A 19,586-nucleotide genomic window follows, 5' to 3' on the forward strand; every position below is an offset into this window, starting at 1 on the left:
ACTGCCTCAGAGGACTTCTGCCGTGCCAGGCACCGCGATAAATTCCTGACCGACACCGTCCTCTCTACTCCGCCATAGCAAGAGGCCAAACCACCTGCACACCCACATCCAAGCCCAAGATTCCACCTCGTCGCTTCCCCGTCTGTTTGGGCTATAATCCAATGTTGTATTAGAGCTGAAAAGATAACACGTATTCCCCCAAACAGGATTAAACACAAGCTGAAGGTACTATTACTTGGTGGCTGGAAATGCGATGTGGTTGAGAAAGAAAACGCTTCGTGTTTCCCTCAGTGGCCTCGGGGTCTGAGTCCTTGCTCTGCTTTCTCCGTAGTCTGCTGACCTTCAAGAGGTCATGTTTACGGCTCTCATAAAGGACAGACCCAAGTTCGTCCGCCTCTTCCTGGAGAACGGTTTGAACTTGCGGAAGTTTCTCACCAACGACGTCCTCACTGAGCTCTTCTCCAACCACTTCAGCACCCTTGTGTATCGGAACCTGCAGATTGCCAAGAATTCCTATAATGACGCCCTCCTCACGTTTGTCTGGAAACTGGTAGCTAACTTCCGAAGAAGCTTCCGGAAGGAAGACAGAAACAGCAGGGACGAGATAGACGTAGAGCTTCACGTACGTACCAGGGCGGTTGTCCGCTTTTGCGTCTTTCTTTGAAAAATCTCTCGACCTCCCCCTCTCCCACGTCTCCCCTTGCCGCCATAAAGTAGCTAACATGTTGGCGTGGTTAATTTTTGCTACTGCCTTTCCTTAAGATCATGAGTCTACCTGCTGGGTCGTCTGATATCTTGCTGTAAGCTCTGTGCTATATTTCAAATTACTGTCACAGTTTTTCTTAACTGCAAAGCTTGGTGTGGCACACACACTGTCTGAAGGTGCCTAACAAGGAAGAGGGAAAAGTGAATGGCCCCTGTTCATGTCTGAGCCTCTTGGGCATGATGGATTGCCCATGTGAGGGACTGCCAGGTTTTCGTGTGTAGACAGAAGAGGCAGTGATTATTTCCAAAGGGATAATCCAGGTTTTCATCTGGGAGGCTGTTGTCGATGCACCTGAATTCTCTCAGGCCTCTCTCTTCTTGACCACAGGCAGGCTCTGTTTCCAACTGTATGCTCTTTGCCATAGGTTTGCTTGGGGCCCCGTGACTGCCAGCGGTTGGTGTATAAATATCCCAGCTCCCTCCCCATTTGGAGGAGCTAATTCTTTTATTTTTTTCTAATGTTTATTTATTTGTATTTTGAGAGGGACAGAGAGAGCACAGGAGGAGCAAAGAGACAGAGAAAGAGGGAGAGAGAGTCCCAAGCAAGCTTCAAGCCGTCAGCGAAGAGACTCGTGTGGGGCTCAATCTCATGTACTGTGAGATCATGACCCGAGCTGAAATCGAGTCAGATGCTTCACCGACTGAGCTGCCAGGCACCCCTGGAGGAGCTAATTCTGAGTCATGTGTTCTACACTGGCTGCCAGGACTCCCTAGTGGTAGTAATCTCTAGTTACCTACAGTGACAACTTGTTGATAACACACCCTTCTCATTCGTTCTTTCTTTTCCGATCTTATGCCTCACTCTCCTATGGGTTTCCCTGGGATCACTTCTCAGATTGACTACTCGTCTCAAATTCTTGATTGCTTCTGGGGAAACTCAAACGAAGTCATTATCTCCTATAATTCTATGAATTTTGTATGTATATACATGTGCATTGCAAAAATCTCAATGAGCTAGGTGTTTGAAGGAATCAGAAGTGTTCAGAAAGCTTGTTTGGGGGCCTGGATGGCTCAGTCGGTTAAATGTCCGACTCTTGGTTTTGCTCAGGTCGCGATCTCATGGTTTCATGAGTTCAAGCCCCGAGTCGGGTTCTGTGCTGGCAGCCTGGAACCTGCGTGGGATTCTCTCTCTCTCTCTCTCTCTCTCCTTCTCTCTCTTCCCCTGCCCCACTCATGCTCTCAAAATAAATAAATACACTTAAAAACATTTAAAAAAAAGAAAGAAAGCTTCTTTTTGACACTATTTATGTTAAAACCCTCTGCGATATCCGTAATCCTGCCTGAAGCATTTTGGATCTTGGTTAAACCTGTAGGGAAGTTATAGATAGATAGTTATTTTCCATCTGAAAAGTTTCCATTGAGAGATCTGGAATTCTGGAGAGGAGCTGGTGAATGTGTTAGGAATTGGAAGTTTGAATAACACTCCAAAGACAGAAGCGTGGTTTTACGTCATAATAATGGAACTTAAACTGTGGGAAAGTTAGACTTTAGTTTGAGCGACTCTTGATGAGAAACGGATTTCTGTGACGAGAAGGAATGCTTCAGGCTGTCAGAAGCTGTTCGGTTTTTACATTGCTGTCAGACATACTCCTGCCCTTTGTGCTTTTCTGTCTAGTCATACTCCGTCTTTGATGATAGGTAAGAGACTGTCAGATCGTCCTACCCGGTGAGTCGCCGTGATGAAAATCGCACCTCTGTGCTGTTATACTGGATTCATATACTAACATACAGAGCCCTCCAAACATGGGGTGCTCCCCTGGGGCATCCTGGTACCTGCTTCCATTCTTACGCCAGCGTATCTACTAAAGGGATCTCCCATTTGTGTGCTGACCACGTGTTCTACCTCCTCCCAGGACGTGTCTCCTATAACTCGACACCCCCTGCAAGCACTCTTCATCTGGGCCATTCTTCAGAACAAGAAGGAACTTTCCAAGGTCATTTGGGAGCAGGTAAATGTCTAGGCCCCCTGCCAGATTTACTCCAAATGCATGCTTTGCTGTGGTCGTTCTGACCTCGAAACTCACACACCTACTCTGAAACGTCACCAACACGATGGAATGTCTCACATCAGGTGAACATGGTTGTGCCTCTGTTTCCGTGGCGACGGAGGGGTGTTTGGGAGGGGAGGTACCTTCCTGGAAGGTAGCTGTGCTGGGTGGGCAACCCAGGAGGCTCTCGCTTCTCCCATGTGCGCAGGTGCGGGATTGTTTTCCAAGTGGATGCAGTTTTTAAGTTTAGTTTTTAAAACTAATTTCTGCCTTTATGGCATCAGGGATAGGAAGGAGGGCTTGTGTAAATTCTGCTTTGGGAAGCTTGCTGAGATTTGTCCTTGTGGTTTAGCACATAACGGTTTGTGTTCAGTTGCGGAGAAGAGACGTTCTCCGTTACTGGAGCACGAAGATGGATGTTGAGTGCAGAGTGTTAACTCTGCAAGTCTTACTAACCCCATCGTCAGCTCTCCCGCATTCTCAGTCCCCTCTTCCCTTTCAGCTGCTACACGCAGCGTGGCGGCCGGGCCGTTGGGCCTCAGGCCGTCAGTTTCTCTTGGCATTTAGCTTGATATTTTCTTTTTAGATGCCAATTCCACGTTCAAGACTGGGAGTGCCTTCAGGGTCGACAGTGTTTTGTGTATATTGCAAATTTGACTTTGAATCACCATGAACCGTTCAGATTTTGCCATTTCCTGCTCTTGCCATGAGTTTGTCCTTGTCTGACGTTAATGTTGACTTGGCCACTTGAAGGGATAAGGAACTAACTAACATTACCCGCCCCTCTGAAAGACCAGGGGCTGCACTCTGGCAGCCCTGGGAGCCAGCAAGCTTCTGAAGACTCTGGCCAAGGTGAAGAATGACATCAATGCGGCAGGGGAGTCCGAGGAGCTGGCCAATGAGTACGAGACCCGTGCAGTTGGTGAGTCTCCGGGAGCGGGGCACCATGGCGGGCGTCCGTGTGGCAGGAGCACGCACGTGCCTGTAGCACCCACAGGTGGCAGAGGTCAACGGCATGTCCAGGCTCCCTTATCTGGCCCGATTTAGGGGCTGCAGACCACACGGTCAGGGGTGTGCATGCTGTGGCCGAAGCCATGGTCCTTTTGGCCCTGGAACTTATTGACTTGTCCAAGGATGGATGCAGGAAATGTGGGCTGTCTCGTCCCACAACCGCCAGGGCCGCGCCCAGGCCAAGTCTAAGAAACTCAGCACCGCAGGGAATTGGGGGGCAGGGGAGGAGTCTTTTTGGATGCTGTCGAGACACTGTGACAGATCTGAGATTTTTATTCGACTTGCAGGTTATCAAGTTAGCCTGCCTGCAACCTACAGATAAGACCCCAAACCCCTGGGTCAGGGACACAGATGGTTTATTGCTAATGGCCAAGGCAGCAGCCAGACCAGAATCTTGGGTCGGTTCCTCGTGCCTTCATTCCCCTGGAGTGACATGATTACGGGCTGCTGTTGCCTATGGTGCAGCTCCCCAAAGTTTAGGAGATTTGGGACTTCTACTGGGGCTGCGGGTGACCTTCCCATGCTCCCCTCCAGGGCGCGACTGTTCATTACCTGGAACAGAGAGGCATTGCTAAGCATTGCCCTTCTGGAATGCCTGTCTTCTGTCTGCTGTTCGGTCATTCTTGAACAAAGCAGTGCTTTTTGCTGAGAAGATCCAGATTAGGGCACCTGGGGGCTCAGTCGGTTAAGTGTCCGACTTCGGCTCAGGTCAGGATCTCACAGTCCATGAGTTCAAGCCCTGCGTCGGGCTCTGTGCTGACAGCTTAGAGCCTGGAGCCTGCTTTGGATTCTGTGTCTCCCTCTCTCCCTGCCCCTTCCCAGCTCACGTCTGTCTCTCTCTCTCAAAAATAAATAAACGTTAAAAAAAAAAAAAAAGAAGGTCCAGACCATGCAGGAACGTGAGCGACCCAGAACAATTGCCTCCCACCGACAGACAGTTTGGACCTGCTTGGTTTTTTCTTCCCGGTTCACGTGAGGGTTTTCAGTTGGCCATGTGGCCCGTCGCAAAACGCACACGTTTGTCCGTTGTCTTAGGTAAGGAACAGACTCTCGTGACTTTGGCTTCTCTGTGTTGGCCGAAGGGTGTCCGATGCTTTCTTTGAATACGTTAAAATTGCGAGGAGAGTCTGTTTATTTCCGATAGACTTCAGAGAAGAGATCCTAGGGTTTTGACTTTTGAAAAATTCCCCGCGCGGATTTATTCCCCGGGTTCTCTGGTTGGGTCTCCACGTGTAAGCACGGCTTTGATGCAGTAGGTCAGTGTTTCTTCCACTTTCTCATGGTTTTTGTCGTGGTCGTCGTGGTTTCGCACGGGGGCCCTGTCTGCGAAGAGCCGTCACCAAGGAGGCCCAGGAGGTAAACGGGATGGGGGCGTAGGTGAAGAGGAGGCAGAGGGTCCGCAGCCCCTCTGCTGAGCCCCACCCAAGGCCGGGGGGCTGCCTGCTCAGCGCCGCTCGGTTCAGGGGGCGCGTGCGGACACCTGCCGCGTCAAGGGCGGCGCTGGGCCTGGTGTGCCTCGAGAGCCCCCCTGTTGGCTGGGAGACGACGCGGTGCCTTGCGCTGGCGTTCCGGAAGCCTGCTGGGAACCAGGCTCCGCGCAAAGTCAAGGCTGGGGTGTGGGGGGCGGGGCGGGAGCTGTGTGCGCCTCCGCCGGCCCCGCGCGCAGCCTCGGTCCCTCTGGCGACACTGTCCCCGCAGAGCTGTTCACGGAGTGCTACAGCAGCGACGAGGACCTGGCCGAGCAGCTGCTGGTGTACTCCTGTGAAGCCTGGGGCGGCAGCAACTGCCTGGAGCTGGCGGTGGAGGCGACGGACCAGCACTTCATCGCCCAGCCTGGCGTCCAGGTAAACGGCGCGCCGTCGCCCAACGTCGCCGCCGCCGGAGGTGGGCCTTTTCCGCCAGGTGCTGTCCGCGCACGGCGTTAAAACAAAACCGTCGCCTCCCATGGAGAAGCCGGAGCAGGGAAAGTTGAGCTCCAGGAGGTGGCAGCACATAGACGCGGGTAGAGACCCCTGCTTCCAGAGACAGCGCAGGAGAGAGAACGTTCTTTGACTTTCCGCCAAGCGCGCGGGGGCGCTGCACCGTAACGGAGGGCTGGGTCCCCAGATCCCGCGCCTGGGTCTCCACCCACCGGATCCCTAATTATGTGCGTGGTGATGGGTCAAAGCACGCGAGCCCTCTGAGCCTCAGTTTCCTCCTCTGTAAAGGAAGGTTGCCGTGAGGGTTGGGGAGGCGGGATGTGACAGGTGCCGGCCCTTTATTTCGGCGGATGCTGTCATAGCTCTTCTTGGTAGGAGCGGCACTTAGAGGAACCAGCTCGAACTGGGTGAGGCCTAACTAGAGGTTTTCCCGCACCGACTTCCACCGGCCGTTTGCACTTGGCATCTCCGGTCGCCGAGGGGAGGTTTTCCCCCCACCCACAATCCCAGTTGGAGGGGCCCGGGTGTGAAGCGGGGGGCAGGGGAGACGAGGGCGGGCTCACCCTTACGTGTCATACACATGATGCGCGTGACCACGTTTTGCCTTCACAGCACGTGCGGAGGTGGAGGTCATCCCATTCTGCTGATAGGGACGCAACAGCTCAGAAAAGGTTCTGGAACATTCTCCTGGTTGCACGGCCAGGAAGTAGCAGAGCTGAGGCTTGAATCCGTGTTGATTGTCCGTCAGGTGGACTTTCCGTTACACGGTGCAACCGATCATTAGCAAAGTTAGCAAAGCGTTTGTGGGAAAAAACAACCCAAAACCCGTTCGCGGCTACAGCTAAGCCAGGGTAAATGGCGACAGTCATCGGTGACCAGGAAGGCACAAAGAAAGAGTCTTGCTATTGCTGTTTTAGGGTCTGCACCATAAGGGGGGGAGAGTGAGGCCCGCCCTGGGGGCAGGATGGCCTGGAGGCGGGGCTGGATGCCGAGGTGGGGCCACGCTCAGCTCACTGCGCCTTTGACCTCAGGCTTTGACCTTGCTGGTGCCCCCAGAGCTTTGGGCCTGGGGGAGGCTGCCTCTTGCTCTTGTTCCAAGTTTTCCAGTCCCAGGGGTTTCAACCAGAGGCCGATCCATTAATGTTCGCGAGAAATCTTGCTGCCAGACACGTGGGCCCAGGGAGCTGGCTTCCTGTGTGCAGGCTGCTGCCTGGGGTCCGAATTTGCTGGTGGCCGTAGAGGCTGAGCTAGGGAAGAGCCTCCCGTGACTGGGGACCTAGCGGTGCCGCTGGATGTGCTCGTCCCCTCGGCAGGAATACGAGGCTGCGGAGGGCTGGACAGGTATGACCTGTCTTTGTCCGGCTCCCTGAGGGAGAGGCCCCAAAGCAAGGATTTAAATGCAAGTAGTTCGTTCTGGCGGTGAACCCAGGAAGTGCACGGGGTGGTGGGGACGGTGAGAGGGGCGAGGGAAGGAGGCAGACACAGGTACGCTAAGGAGCACGCTGTCGCCTTGATCAACAGGGCTCAACCCTGCGGGGACTTGTGGGGGCCGCAGGGAGCCTGCCCTGGCGTGGCCCGTGTGGGCACAGGCCAGCTGGTGTTTGCCCACCAGCTGCAGGCCGTCCTCTGCTGCGGCTGCCCCTCCTGGGCCGGGCATGCTCCTGGCTGCAGCCGCCCGGCAGAGCATGGCGGGCTCCCCGGGGGAAGCGGCTTCTCCGAGATGGAAGGTCTGGCGGGGCACACAGGCCCTGAGCCTCCCAGCCAGCGCCAATCCCCTCCTGACTAACAAAGGCCTTTTTTGAAGCTGTGTGTTCCTTTGATGAGGACCGGTCTACACTCGCCCTTTTGTGTTGATGTGGGGTGTGGCTCCCAGAGGCGACCTGAGGTTTCTCATTGCCATGTTCTTGGGGGGCCCCCGTCCCACCTCTCAGGGGTTGGCACAGTCTGGGAGAAGCTTATCCATGCATTAGGACTCTGAGTGATGCTGCGATGCCCACTGTCTCCCCCTTCCTGTCACCTGTCCGCCTCCGGACATAACCCCGGGGGTCCTGCAGGTGGCGCTGGATGGGTGTGTGAATTTGCAATCAGGGGGAAGGAAGGTGCTAGAAGGACACATGTTTAAACTTTCTTAAGAATTAGAAGTGGTTAAAAATCATGGCTTTAGGGAATCTGGACTCACACAACTTCTATTTTAAAGTTCCCAGAACCTTGGGGCGCCTGGGTGGCTCAGTCAGTTAAGTTTCCGGCTTCGGCTCAGATCATGATCTCCCAGTTCGTGGGTTCGAGCCCCACGTCAGGCTCTGTGCTGACCGCTTGGAGCCTGGAACCTGCTTCAGATTCTGTCTCCCTCTCTTCTGCCCCTCCCCCGCTCACGGTCTGTGTCTCTCTATCTCTCTCAAAAATAAATAAGCGTTAAAGTTCACAGAACCCAAGTCAGGAAAGGGTTGACAATCAAACAGACTCGTGAATCATTTTATCGAAGCCCCTCAGAGTTCAGGTAACTAATATAAAAGGATAGGACCTTGATTTGGAGAGTTATTTCTTTTGAAGGGGTGTGAGGGTTGGGAAGAAGGGTTACAAACCATCCTGCATTTCGCTGCATTAATAAGGACTCGTGTCCTTTGTCTCTGTCTCCTTGTAGAATTTTCTTTCCAAGCAGTGGTATGGAGAGATCTCCCGAGACACCAAGAATTGGAAGATTATCCTGTGTTTGTTTATTATACCCTTGGTTGGCTGTGGCTTTGTATCATTTAGGTATGAAACTGAGACATATGATGACAGGTGAGAGAGACAGAGAGAGAGAGAGAGGGAGAGAGAGGGTGTGTGTGTGTGTGTGTGTGTGTGTGTGTGTGTGCATGTATCCTTAGGTAAATCCTTAGGTAAAGGATTATAAAGCCTGGAATGTATGATGGGACTGTAGGCAGCATGCCCTACACAGTAGGACTGGGAATCTTCTCTGGCTTTTCCCGGGTTTGATCCAAAAAGTTGGAGATAGAGTTACATCTTCAGTATCCAAGGCAGAATTCGGATTTGTTAATCCTGAAATGCCAAGGGCTGAGTGTTGGCGGGGTCGATCTGGCTCCCCTTCCCCTGGCCGTGGGTCCGAGGCCCCCGCAGGCCGCGATGCTTCGGACGGTGATGGCGGTGCTCTTACCTGTTGGTCCAGGAAGAAGCCCATCGACAAGCACAAGAAGATTCTGTGGTACTACGTGGCGTTCTTCACCTCCCCCTTTGTGGTCTTTGCCTGGAACGTGGTCTTCTACATCGCCTTCCTCCTGCTGTTCGCCTACGTGCTGCTCATGGATTTTCACTCGGTGCCACACTCCCCCGAGCTGGTCCTCTACGCCCTGGTCTTTGTCCTGTTCTGCGATGAAGTAAGACAGGTAGGACCGTCCCCACGTGGGGCACCTCCTCCTTTGCTCAGTAGGTGCTGTCTTCCCACAGCCAGCGAGGAGCAGAAGTTGCTTCCGAGGTTCCAAAGTCATGGTTTTCCTAAAGTAAATGGGGCCTTTTCAATACCTCAGCCCTCCGGTGAGACTTCTTAGCACCAAGCTCGCTCCTTGCTGATTAATGTTAATTGATGGAAATGAATTACTCAGGATTGGGAATGTGTTCAAAGAGAAGATTGACCTTGGACGGCAAACCCACGCCTGCCATTACCGTCATCAAGGGAGGCAGGGGAGATGGGGGGACTTTCAAGCTAAGAGCATCTTAATGCCCAGCGTGTCAGAGTGACAGTGGTAGAAAGTCATAGAAGTCCCTGTGGGGTTCAGGGAGTGCGTGTGAATTATTCATGGTGCTTTTCTGCAGTGTCTTTGGGATCTGCGTCTTGTGGCATCCTTTCCCCACCACTCAATCCAAAGCTTTAGCCCATGCCTGGCACATAGCAGGTGCCCCCTTGGTAACTGTTGGACAGATGAGCGTTGACGGCAGGGGTGATGCTGTCCCTAAACCGTTATGAAAAGTCCCGGGAAACCCTTTCAGACTTAGTGATGATCTGAGAGCAGTGCTGTTGCTGTCACTTCTGTCGCCCCCTTTCTGAGCCCAGACCCAACATCATACCCATTCAGTAAGCATGGCCTCGGTGTTTATGTGTACGCGATGCTACGGCAGGTGCCACAAGAGATTTGGAGGGCCATAGAGCGCCGTCCTTGACCTCACAGTGCCGCTGCCTGGTCCGGCAATCCCAAAGTGGTTTCACCCATCATGCCAAGTCTGATAGACTTTTTTTGTGGCTTCTAGGAGCCCTCGACTGAGGATGATTTGAGTCTGTTTCTGTTCTCAGCCGGCGAGTGTCTTGATCGGTTCTCAATGTCTGCTGTGGGCCGGGGGGAGGGAGGGAGTCTTTGCGCCAGGGCCCTGCGTCTGCCCTCCCCGGCCCCGTAGGTGCAGGTGGGGGATGGAGATAGGGGACAGGTGGGGGTTAGAGCAACATGAACGACCCACATGGGTGTCGCGGGTGGGAAGATATCAGGCTTTCTGTCTACCGGCAACTGTTCCCCAGGTCAGGGTCCTGCTGACGCACAGAGGATTCTGACTTCACGTCGGCCTCTTGAGGGCCCCACCTACTGGCTCATGAGGTCACAGCCCCATCGAGGTACATGGGGGTTGGGATGTCAGAGTATGAATTTTGGGGGGGTGCGATTCACCCCATAACCCCTCTGTAAAGGCTCTTTCTCCCAGCTGTCTTTTACTTGCTGGCTTTGACTTACTATGTGTCTGCAGCCAGGGGGTGAAAATGTCCTGCTCTGGAGAAGCAAAGACAGAAGGAGGTTCCACATTTAAGGCAGGAAGGGGCCCAGGCCGATGTGAGGAAGTAAGGGAACAGCACCGTTTTTACTGGGAACCTCCTGAGGCCGTTGTAGGCGCTGAGCTGGCTCTCCACATGGGGTCACGTGTGTTCCCTTCTCCTAGCCTGGTGTGGCTGGGCTCTGGGGTCGTGCCTTCCTCCTTTTCCTCCACTCCCGGGTGTGGTTTCTCAGCTCCTCATACATATGCTGCTGTTGTCCAGAAGCGAGTGGCATGAAAATGACCCCATGCAGAGATTTGCTTCGTATTCATATGTGACCCAGAGGGGCTTAGCTCAAGGGATGACATTGATGTATATCTGGCAAGTGAATGTATATTTTTTAAAAAAAACTTCTAACGTTTATTTATTTTTGAGACAGAGAGAGACAGAGCATGAGCGGGGGAGGGGCAGAGAGGGGGAGACACAGAATCGGAAGCAGGCTCCAGGTTCTGAGCCATTAGCCCAGAGCCCGATGCGGGGCTCGAACCCACGGACCGCGAGATCAAGACCTGAGCCGAAGTCGGATGCCAAACCGACTGAGCCACCCAGGCACCTCTGTTTTTTTTTTTTTTTAATTAAAAAAATTTTTTTTAGTTTATATATTTATTTTGAAAGAGAGGGAGAAAGAGAGAGAGAGAGAGAGTGCATGCACACCGTGTGCACACAAGCAGGGGAGGGGCAGAGAGAGAAGGAGAGACAGAATCCCAAGCAGGCTCCACGCCCGATGCGGGGCTTGAACTCATGAACTGTGAGATCGTGACCTGAGCTGAGATCAAGAGTCGGACGCTTCACCGACTGAGCCACCCAGGTGCCCCGAGAGTGTATGTTTTTTAAGAGGTGAGTTGGCGAGGCAGGGTCTTCCTCATTCAGTCCCACGGCGGTGCTCTGGCTGGGAGCAAGCGGGGGCCGCGACGGTGGCTCATGAGGCCAGAGCGAGGGAGACTTGGGAAGCCCGGGATCAAGGGGTTCGAGGGTGTCCTTTGGAGCAGAGGGTGCTACCGGTGGCTGCTTCTCGGAATGTTCTTTTCTCGCTCATTCCTGCTCCCAGGCATTTCTTCACTAGTCTCGGGGCTGACCCTGCCTCCCGCATGGTGTGAAGGCACAGACGCTGCAGCCATTGTCTGGTTCCTCCAGGCATCTAGAGAAGTCGTGGGCCCAGAGACAGGACTTACTCTGGGTTGCGTGAGAGGGCGGGGCTTGGCCCGGCGGCTGGAAGACGCAGGGAGACACGTCTTGGCGTAAGCTAAACACTTCATTCGTGCCTTCTGCCTTTCAGTAAGTGTTTACTGAACACCTACCAGATGCCAGGCACTGTTCTAGACGCTGGAGATACAGCAACGGACCAAGCACGCAAATCTCTCTGTTCTTACGGAGCTTTTTACCGGTTAGAGGCTCAGGACAAGTGCATTTTGCTTGGAGAAGGACCCTGGGCAGGTGTAGTGTGACGTGTTCCCTGGGAGAGACCCAGAGTAGACAGAGTGGGGGGCAGGAGCCTCGGGAAGCGAAGTGGGCTGCGGAGAAGCACTTCCCAGTCATCCCGGGGGCCTGCCGGGAGGAGGTGATGCCCACAGCTCTGACCCAGTCCCGCTATCCTGTGTACGTTTATAATGGGTGATGTTTGATACGGAGGGTGATGATGTGGGCGTCCAGCTTTGGGCAAATATTTCCTCTTTTTCCTCTTTTTTTTTTTAATGTTTTTATTTATTTTTGAGACAGAGAGACACAGAGCACGAGCAGGGGAGGGGCAGAGAGAGGGAGACACAGAATCTGAAGCAGGCTCCAGGCTCTGAGCTGTCAGCACAGAGCCCGACGCGGGGCTCGAACTCACAGACTGAGATCGTGACCTGAGCCGAAGTCGGACACTTAACCGACTGAGCCACCCAGGCGCCCCTCTTCTTTTCCTCTTAAACATCACTTTGGAACGGACCGCTTTCATTCATCGATCCTGTGTGGGTTAAGGCGATGGTATGGGAGTGCCTCGGGCTGAGGGTTGAGAGCGGCGGAGGGATGAAAGGGTTCAAGTCCGTCTCTGCCCCCGGACAGCTGACCCTGAGGTCTGTGAGCCAGACTGCGGAGCATGGCCTCCGGGTTTCTCGTCGTTCAAGGAATCCGACACTGGGGGTCGCTGTTTCTCTTCTGCCTGCAGACTCGTGCGGCTGGAATCCTCAGTTTGGTTTCCTCCGGGAATCTGCTTTGCTATCCTGGCACAGTCTTAATGAACCGAATTCACCCTCGTTAGGAAAAACCCGGAACCAGACAGGATGTTACCTGTTTCAGGTTGTGTCTGGGTATCCCAAAGTGCACTCTCCTTATGTCTCCTTCCCCGGGGGCGGCTGTAATAGGCTAAATTGACATTTTCAACCAAGGCAGTCCGTATGTACAAGCGTCCACTGATCAAATTGTGGATCTTTATGCAACACGAGATGAGTTCCATCATCCCTTCAGTGTTAAGGTGCAGTGAATCCCCAAATCCTGAAAGATATGCTGGAATATGGTTCTGGTATTTGGTGAGTATAGCCCCTGTCTGTCATTCCACCCAGAAAAGAGGCCTCTGTTCATTAAACCCCCCCTCCCAAAAAAAAACCCCGCTTTCTTACTGCAACAGTGCCTCCAACCCCCAGGCTCGATCTATTCAGGGTTTCTCCCCCGGCTCAGGCCAGGATTCTGAGAGGCCGAGCTGGGCTGGATCTACCTGGTTGCCGTGTTCCTATCTGCCTCCCGGATCAGGGTTTTAAAGGGGGAGCAGGTGGCTGGGGCCTGTCCCAACCGCTCTCATCTTACAGACGGTTCTTGGCGGGTAATCGGTGAGACTGGGGCCGCCCACATGGACGGTGAGGGATGCTGATGCGGTTTCTGGGCCCGCGCGTTCAGCCATCCCACAGAGGAACGTGGTCGAACCGGGGCTGGGAGATTTTATTTCCCTGGTGCTTGATTTCGTAGTGAAATTGAAAAGTGCCATGTACCTTTGAGGACGCGTCCTTGCCGATGTTTTCCTGCGTCGCTCAAGTAAGTCTGGTGGTTTCCTTATCTGAGCTCACTTGGGCTTGGTGTCACCAGCCCTCCAGCCCTTACCACATTTCATTTTAAACATGTCCAATGACTGCCTTTCCCCGGGGCCAGTGGATTCCTTGAGAATCAGCGTCGCACCTAATCCGACATGCTGTGTGCCAGGAGCCCGGCACGGGCATTTGGAATCCTGTGGGCTCTCGGTAAACATGTTTGAAATTAGAGGGACGGACGGGAGGGTCAGGTGACTACCCTGGAGTCCCCCAGACCCAGCAAACAGATCACCAAGGGGCTGTCCTTCTACTGGATCGTCTTTTCCCTCTTTATCTCCTGACAAGTTTTCTTCTGACAAATCATACCCAATACCCACAAGTCATGATGAAAGGGTCCCTGAGGCACACTGTTCCTGTCAGTCATTTCTGCGACTACGCCTGTCCTCACAGGTGCCGCATAGAACACCTGTGTGCAAAGTAAAAAAGAAAATTCCTGGGGCGCCTGGGTGGCTCGGTTGGTTAGGCATCTGACGTCGGCTCAGGTCATGATCTCACAGTTTGTGAGTTCGAGCCCCACGTCAGACTCTGTGCTGACAACTCAGAACCTGGAGCCTGCTTCGGATTCTGTGTCTCGCCCTCTTCCTGCCCCTCCCATGCTCGTGCTCTCTCTCCATCTCTCAATAATAAACGTTAAAATAATAAAAGAAAAAATTCCTTTTATCAAGATGTTTTATTGCCATGTGCCAAAAAGTATTTACAACAAATACGCAAATCTATGATGACAACAGTCGTCAGTTGTGCAGTGCACAACTTATACCACTGTACTGGGCAGCTTGGGCGTTCCACATTTGTCCACGCAGGTTGTGCTCACTGTCTTCCGGTTCATCTTTAAAGAACGGCGATGGTGCATGAGTCCTTTTTCTGACTTTGTCAGCAACACATGAGTAACGGAACAGCAAGTGTGCAACCTACTTTCCAATCCCCCCAGAATATCACGGGGCATGTGGCAGGGCACATGGGACATGTGGCTCAAAAAGGTTGTGGGGAAAAATGTGTGAACGTTAAAAAAAAACCTGGAAGCAGTCGATGTTTCCCTGCTGCTGATGCGCTCTCTCTCTCTCTCTCTCTCTCTCTCTCTGTCCCTTTCTGCACTGCAGTGGTACATGAATGGGGTGAATTATTTCACTGACCTGTGGAATGTCATGGATACGCTCGGGCTTTTTTACTTCATAGCAGGAATTGTGTTTCGGTAAGTTGGCCTCACCCCCTTTCCCAGTTTCAGGTGTTTTTTGGATTTTCTTGAGTGAAGAGGTGAAGAAAAGATCTTTTCTGCTTCAAGCCCAAGATCAACCTGACTCCCCTTCCCCTCCATCTCGAGATTACTGCAAACGCCACCGTCTGAGCCTCTTAGAGACCCAGCGTGGTCGGCATGGAGTTACGTCTCCTCTCTTCTCCCTCCTGGTGATCTGTAATCGAAAAGTTCTTCACAGTTTTTCTCTCTGTGCTCGCAGAATTCTGGGGAGGGGGATGATTAGAGACGGAGGAAGCAGAGGATGATGAGCACGTGAAATGTTGTGTAACGTGTTCCTTTCGGACCACGTAATCTTCTAAAATGTACCTAACTGCCGCGTGAATGCTGGCTATGGAGCCCGCCCTCCCAGAGTCAGAGCGGATGATTAGAAAAACCCATCTAGCATCACCGTTGAAGGCAAAAAGCAATGTGCACGCCACGTTAAAGGGAAGTTGAGGTACACCCAGACCATGGCGCACATCGCCCGTGCCCGCACCCCTCCGGGCCTGCCTTCCCCGAGTAGCCTCAAGGTAAAGCTCGTGGTCGTATTCGAGCTGTGCACACGGCATCCCTTGCAGAGAAGCCTGACTCTTTGGACGAACGCCTACCCGTTGCTCACTCCGCAGTCTCAAGTGAGTGAGAGCCCCGTTTCCCCCTCCGATACCTTTCCTTTCTGCTGGGGCTCAGCGTTTGAATCACGGTGGGTTGGACGTGATTTCTAGAGAATTCCAGGCGGCGAGAACACATGCCTCCCAATTAACACATTCGCAGGTGGTCAGCGAGTCAAATGATCTGGTGCAAATGAGGTGAGGTCTCATGAGGGGAAACCTGGCAGAACCTAGTCCCAAGCGGCTGGTCTGGGCTGGGGACCGGGATCATCATGGTGGCAGAGGGAGCCAGGAAGTTAGCGATAATGCGACGGCGTTCTTGCAGTGGGTAGAGTTTGAGGAGGACGCGGCAAAAACCTCTGCAAGCCTTGTGTGCCCTGTCGTTGTTCCACCGGGGGCCACGAGGGCAGAAGACCAGGGCATTCGGTCCTCAGTGACTGACACGTGTTGTCCTTGGTCTGCTGCCACTCACTCTCGGCACCCTGACCCTGTTTCTTCGTGTTCGGTCAGTTTTAAAAACAGGGGCGCCTGGGTGGCTCAGTCGGTTGGGCGTCCGACTTCAGCTCAGGTCACGATCTCGCGGTCCGTGAGTTCGAGCCCCGCGTTGGGCTCTGGGCTGATGGCTCGGAGCCTGGAGCCTGCTTCCGATTCTGTGTCTCCCTCTCTCTCTGCCCCTCCCCCGTTCATGCTCTGTCTCTCTCTGTGTCAAAAATAAATAAACATTAAAAAAAAATTTTTTTTATAAAAAAAATGTACAAGAACTGCCACCGTAGGGGTGCCCCGGGTGGCTCAGTCGGTTAAGGGTTCAACTTCGCCTCAGGTCATGATCTAGTGGTTGGTGAGTTTGAGGCCCGCGTCAGGCTCTGTGCTGTCAGCTCAGAGCCTGGAGCCTGCTTCCGATTCTGTGTCTCCCTCTCTCTCTGCCCCTCCCCCGTTCATGCTCTGTCTCTCTCTGTCTCAAAAATAAATAATCCGTTTTAAAAACAAAAGTTTGAACTCCTTTGTCAAAGTCTCACGGGCCCTGCTTCCCTTCCTTCTGTAGGCTCCACTCTTCGAATAAAACCTCTTTGTATTCCGGACGGGTGATCTTTTGCCTGGATTATATCATATTCACTCTAAGGTTGATCCACATTTTCACCGTAAGCAGAAATTTAGGACCCAAGATTATCATGTTGCAGAGAATGGTAAGAATGGAGGGTGTTTGTGGTTCGCATTCTGCTTGCTAGACGCCTCCAGTTGTCTGTAGAGGGGCTTGGTCCCCAGGCAGGTCACAGTTGGCAAGGTTTGCTGTCTCCGACGTGCTTTCATCAGGGGCCTCCCCCGGTTTAAAATTTAACAGGTGGCTGGTAAGAGCAAGTGGCTAATTAAATGTGTTGCCAGTGAAGCGATCTGTCCAGATGTCAGTCTTTACCAGCTGTTTTCATTTGAGTCTGGACAACTCAGAGAAGAGGCAGGAGTGCGACGTTTATACCCATCTTATGGATGCGGACCGCAGAGGTTAATGTTCGTCTGGAAGCGTGCAGGGGGCTAGAAGCACAGCGATGATCAGAGCTTCGATTCTGTAGCCACGTAGTATAGATGTAGGACGAGCCCCACCAGCCCCCTTGCACAGGGACGTCCAACAGAAAGATAATTATCCACTGACGATGCGGGTTTCCTAAGCTTGTTTTCCAGATGATCCAAACCTCCCGTGCTTCTGTCTGTAAGTCAGATGGGCGTTTGGATTAGCTCATCTGGAGGTTGCTTTCCAACGCTGAGGTCCTCTGAGTTTGCGGTTTTAATTCAAAGCATATCTGAGGCACCATGTCACCATGAAGTCATGCTGTGTGTGCAAAAAGTCAAAAAAGAAATTAAACCGTGCGTTCTTGTCTAATAAAGACAGCTTTTAATTTTTCTTAAAAAAAAAAAAAAAAAGAATACCGAGGACGCAATGTAGGGGTTTAAAGAAAGGGAGCCTGATGAGGAGTAGAGGTACAGGTGCTCCAGAATTAGGCCCCTCTTTCGCTCTCGAGCTGGGCTCTCTCATCCAGAAGGTTTCTGTGGCTGAGCTGGTTGGGAGACCTAAAGCCAAAATACATCCGTTGGTTTTAATTCCGGAAAAGAGTCGTCCCAAGACCCAAAGGTGGCAAATTAGGGGGAACGCAGGGTGACTGGAACTTCGACCCTTCCCTGTGGTCAGCTGAGCAGACGAGCCACCCGCGGGGCACGGTCCTGACTCTGTTCTCTTGTCCTCCCTTGACAGCTGATTGACGTGTTCTTCTTCCTGTTCCTGTTTGCGGTGTGGATGGTGGCCTTTGGCGTGGCCAGGCAAGGGATCCTCAGGCAAAACGAGCATCGTTGGAGGTGGATATTCCGCTCGGTCATCTACGAGCCCTACCTGGCCATGTTCGGCCAAGTGCCCAGCGACGTGGACGGTGAGCCTGACCCGGCCCGGGTGGGGACAGCCGGGGGTAGGGGGGTTGCTTCCAGAACCGGCCTCCAGGGCTCCCTGCTCTGATCCACAGCTGGTGTTGAGTCAACACCAGGGAGTGGACGCTGACCCTCACGACCTTTTCTTTGAGCAGGACTTTACGCCCGCCTTGCAGACGTGTTCAGCAGTGTAGTCTGCGACGTTTCGACTTCTCAAAAAATAGCGTTTCTTGTGTTTTCAACAGCGACGTGGCAGTTGACAGCAACAAGCCTCGCTAGTTTAGGAACAGGTGTTGTGAGCTGTACTCTCTTGTATAACTGGGAGCCCATTTATTTCAAAAGGAGCAATATTGAAATTTTTGCACTGGCGGTTGGAATTTAAACATCCAGCTGTGGCCCACGGTCAGCTCTCTTTTGGAGGCAGGTTAGTGGCAGCACGGATGACACGGATGTGCCCACACCCAGCTTACGTAAGGAAGGAGTGGGGCATGTGCAGGCCAGCGTGTGTTTTGAACGAGTTGTCGAAAGCATCTTTGTGAGGCCGACGACAGCCCGGGCTTGTCGTGTTCGGTCCTGCCACGACACAGTGATCCCGATGTTCCCCTGCCCTGTTGGTCACATTTCTCAGCTCCCTGGTGTTTTCTCGATTAGCCCTGTGGCCTCGGGCAGCCCTGGCCTCTTCTGCTACGGCCTTTTCCAAGACTTTAGCTCTTTTCCTGTGCGTGATGGAAAGGCACCTTGCTATCGTTAACTTCCCTTCTGCACACTGTGCTCACCATTATTCATCAGGGAGTACGTTTCATCCTCGTGGCTTTAGTCCCACTGCACCCCAGTAGTGTTAGTCCTTTGTGAGGACTGGGACTTTTTTCAAGCCCCCCCATCTGGGCTCTGCCACTCAGTTGTGCAAATCCTATCCTTGACCCCTCCTGTGACCTCATCCCTCACCTCCAATCCATCGGCTAGTGTTGTTGATTAGGTATTAAATGTCCACGAAACCCACATGCTTTTTATCATCGCCATCCCCCCCCAAGCCATCCTCATTGGGTTGTCCTGTGTCCCCCACCCCCTCACCCCAGGTGCCGTGGCACTGCCTCTTCCAGAGGGTCCTCACGTTGCCTCTTGGTTTCTACATCCGCAGGTACCACGTACGACTTTGCCCACTGCACCTTCACTGGCAATGAGTCGAAGCCGCTGTGTGTGGAGCTGGACGAGCACAATCTGCCTCGGTTCCCCGAGTGGATCACCATCCCCCTCGTGTGTATCTACATGCTGTCTACCAACATCCTGCTGGTCAACCTGCTCGTCGCCATGTTCGGGTACGGGCTCATTCGCGTCCAGTCTGAGCACGTGCTCGGTCGTGACTTTCCCGGGTGTTCACGGTGTACCAGGCGGGGCCGGAGGCACCGGGGGCAAGATCTTAGAAGCCCACCCGCGAGGGAGTTAGGTGAGAGCTTAGGGCATAGGGGACGGGAGGGGGTGCGGCCTTCGAGGGACTATATTGACAACACAGCGAGTGAGTCCCTGTGAGCTGTGCTGCCAGTTTCTATGACACCAAAGACACGTACCTGTAACGCCCTCCAGCACATCCAGACTCTGTACGTCTAGCGTCCACGTAGCCATCTTCCCGGGTGCCACGATGTGGACGTGATACTGATGCAGTGGGGTTCAGCTCCTCTCCAATGTCTTTATTTTCTAGGGATTTGGTGGCTTGGATTCTAGGGTTTAAAGGACTCAGTCTCTAGTTAGTGGCTGCTTTAACAATTTTCAGTTTAAATACAAATCATAAGAGCAGAGTCAGGAGAGTGAC

General features: G+C 53.1%; 1 protein-coding gene across 1 annotated transcript in view; it reads left to right on the forward strand.

Moving 5' to 3' along the window:
• TRPM8 (transient receptor potential cation channel subfamily M member 8) overlaps positions 1–19,586 on the forward strand; it is a 79,626-nt gene that overhangs the window by 35,473 nt on the left and 24,567 nt on the right. Inside the window, exons 11-20 of the mRNA XM_042950598.1 lie at positions 332–622; positions 2,619–2,714; positions 3,546–3,675; positions 5,463–5,608; positions 8,325–8,437; positions 8,850–9,066; positions 14,629–14,720; positions 16,413–16,554; positions 17,613–17,784; positions 18,918–19,095. Of these exons, the coding sequence (XP_042806532.1) occupies positions 332–622; positions 2,619–2,714; positions 3,546–3,675; positions 5,463–5,608; positions 8,325–8,437; positions 8,850–9,066; positions 14,629–14,720; positions 16,413–16,554; positions 17,613–17,784; positions 18,918–19,095 (1,577 nt within the window). The remainder of the gene's footprint in view (positions 1–331; positions 623–2,618; positions 2,715–3,545; positions 3,676–5,462; positions 5,609–8,324; positions 8,438–8,849; positions 9,067–14,628; positions 14,721–16,412; positions 16,555–17,612; positions 17,785–18,917; positions 19,096–19,586) is intronic.

This window comes from Panthera leo, chromosome C1 (genome assembly GCF_018350215.1).
Source record: "Panthera leo isolate Ple1 chromosome C1, P.leo_Ple1_pat1.1, whole genome shotgun sequence".
Taxonomy (NCBI): domain Eukaryota; kingdom Metazoa; phylum Chordata; class Mammalia; order Carnivora; family Felidae; genus Panthera; species Panthera leo.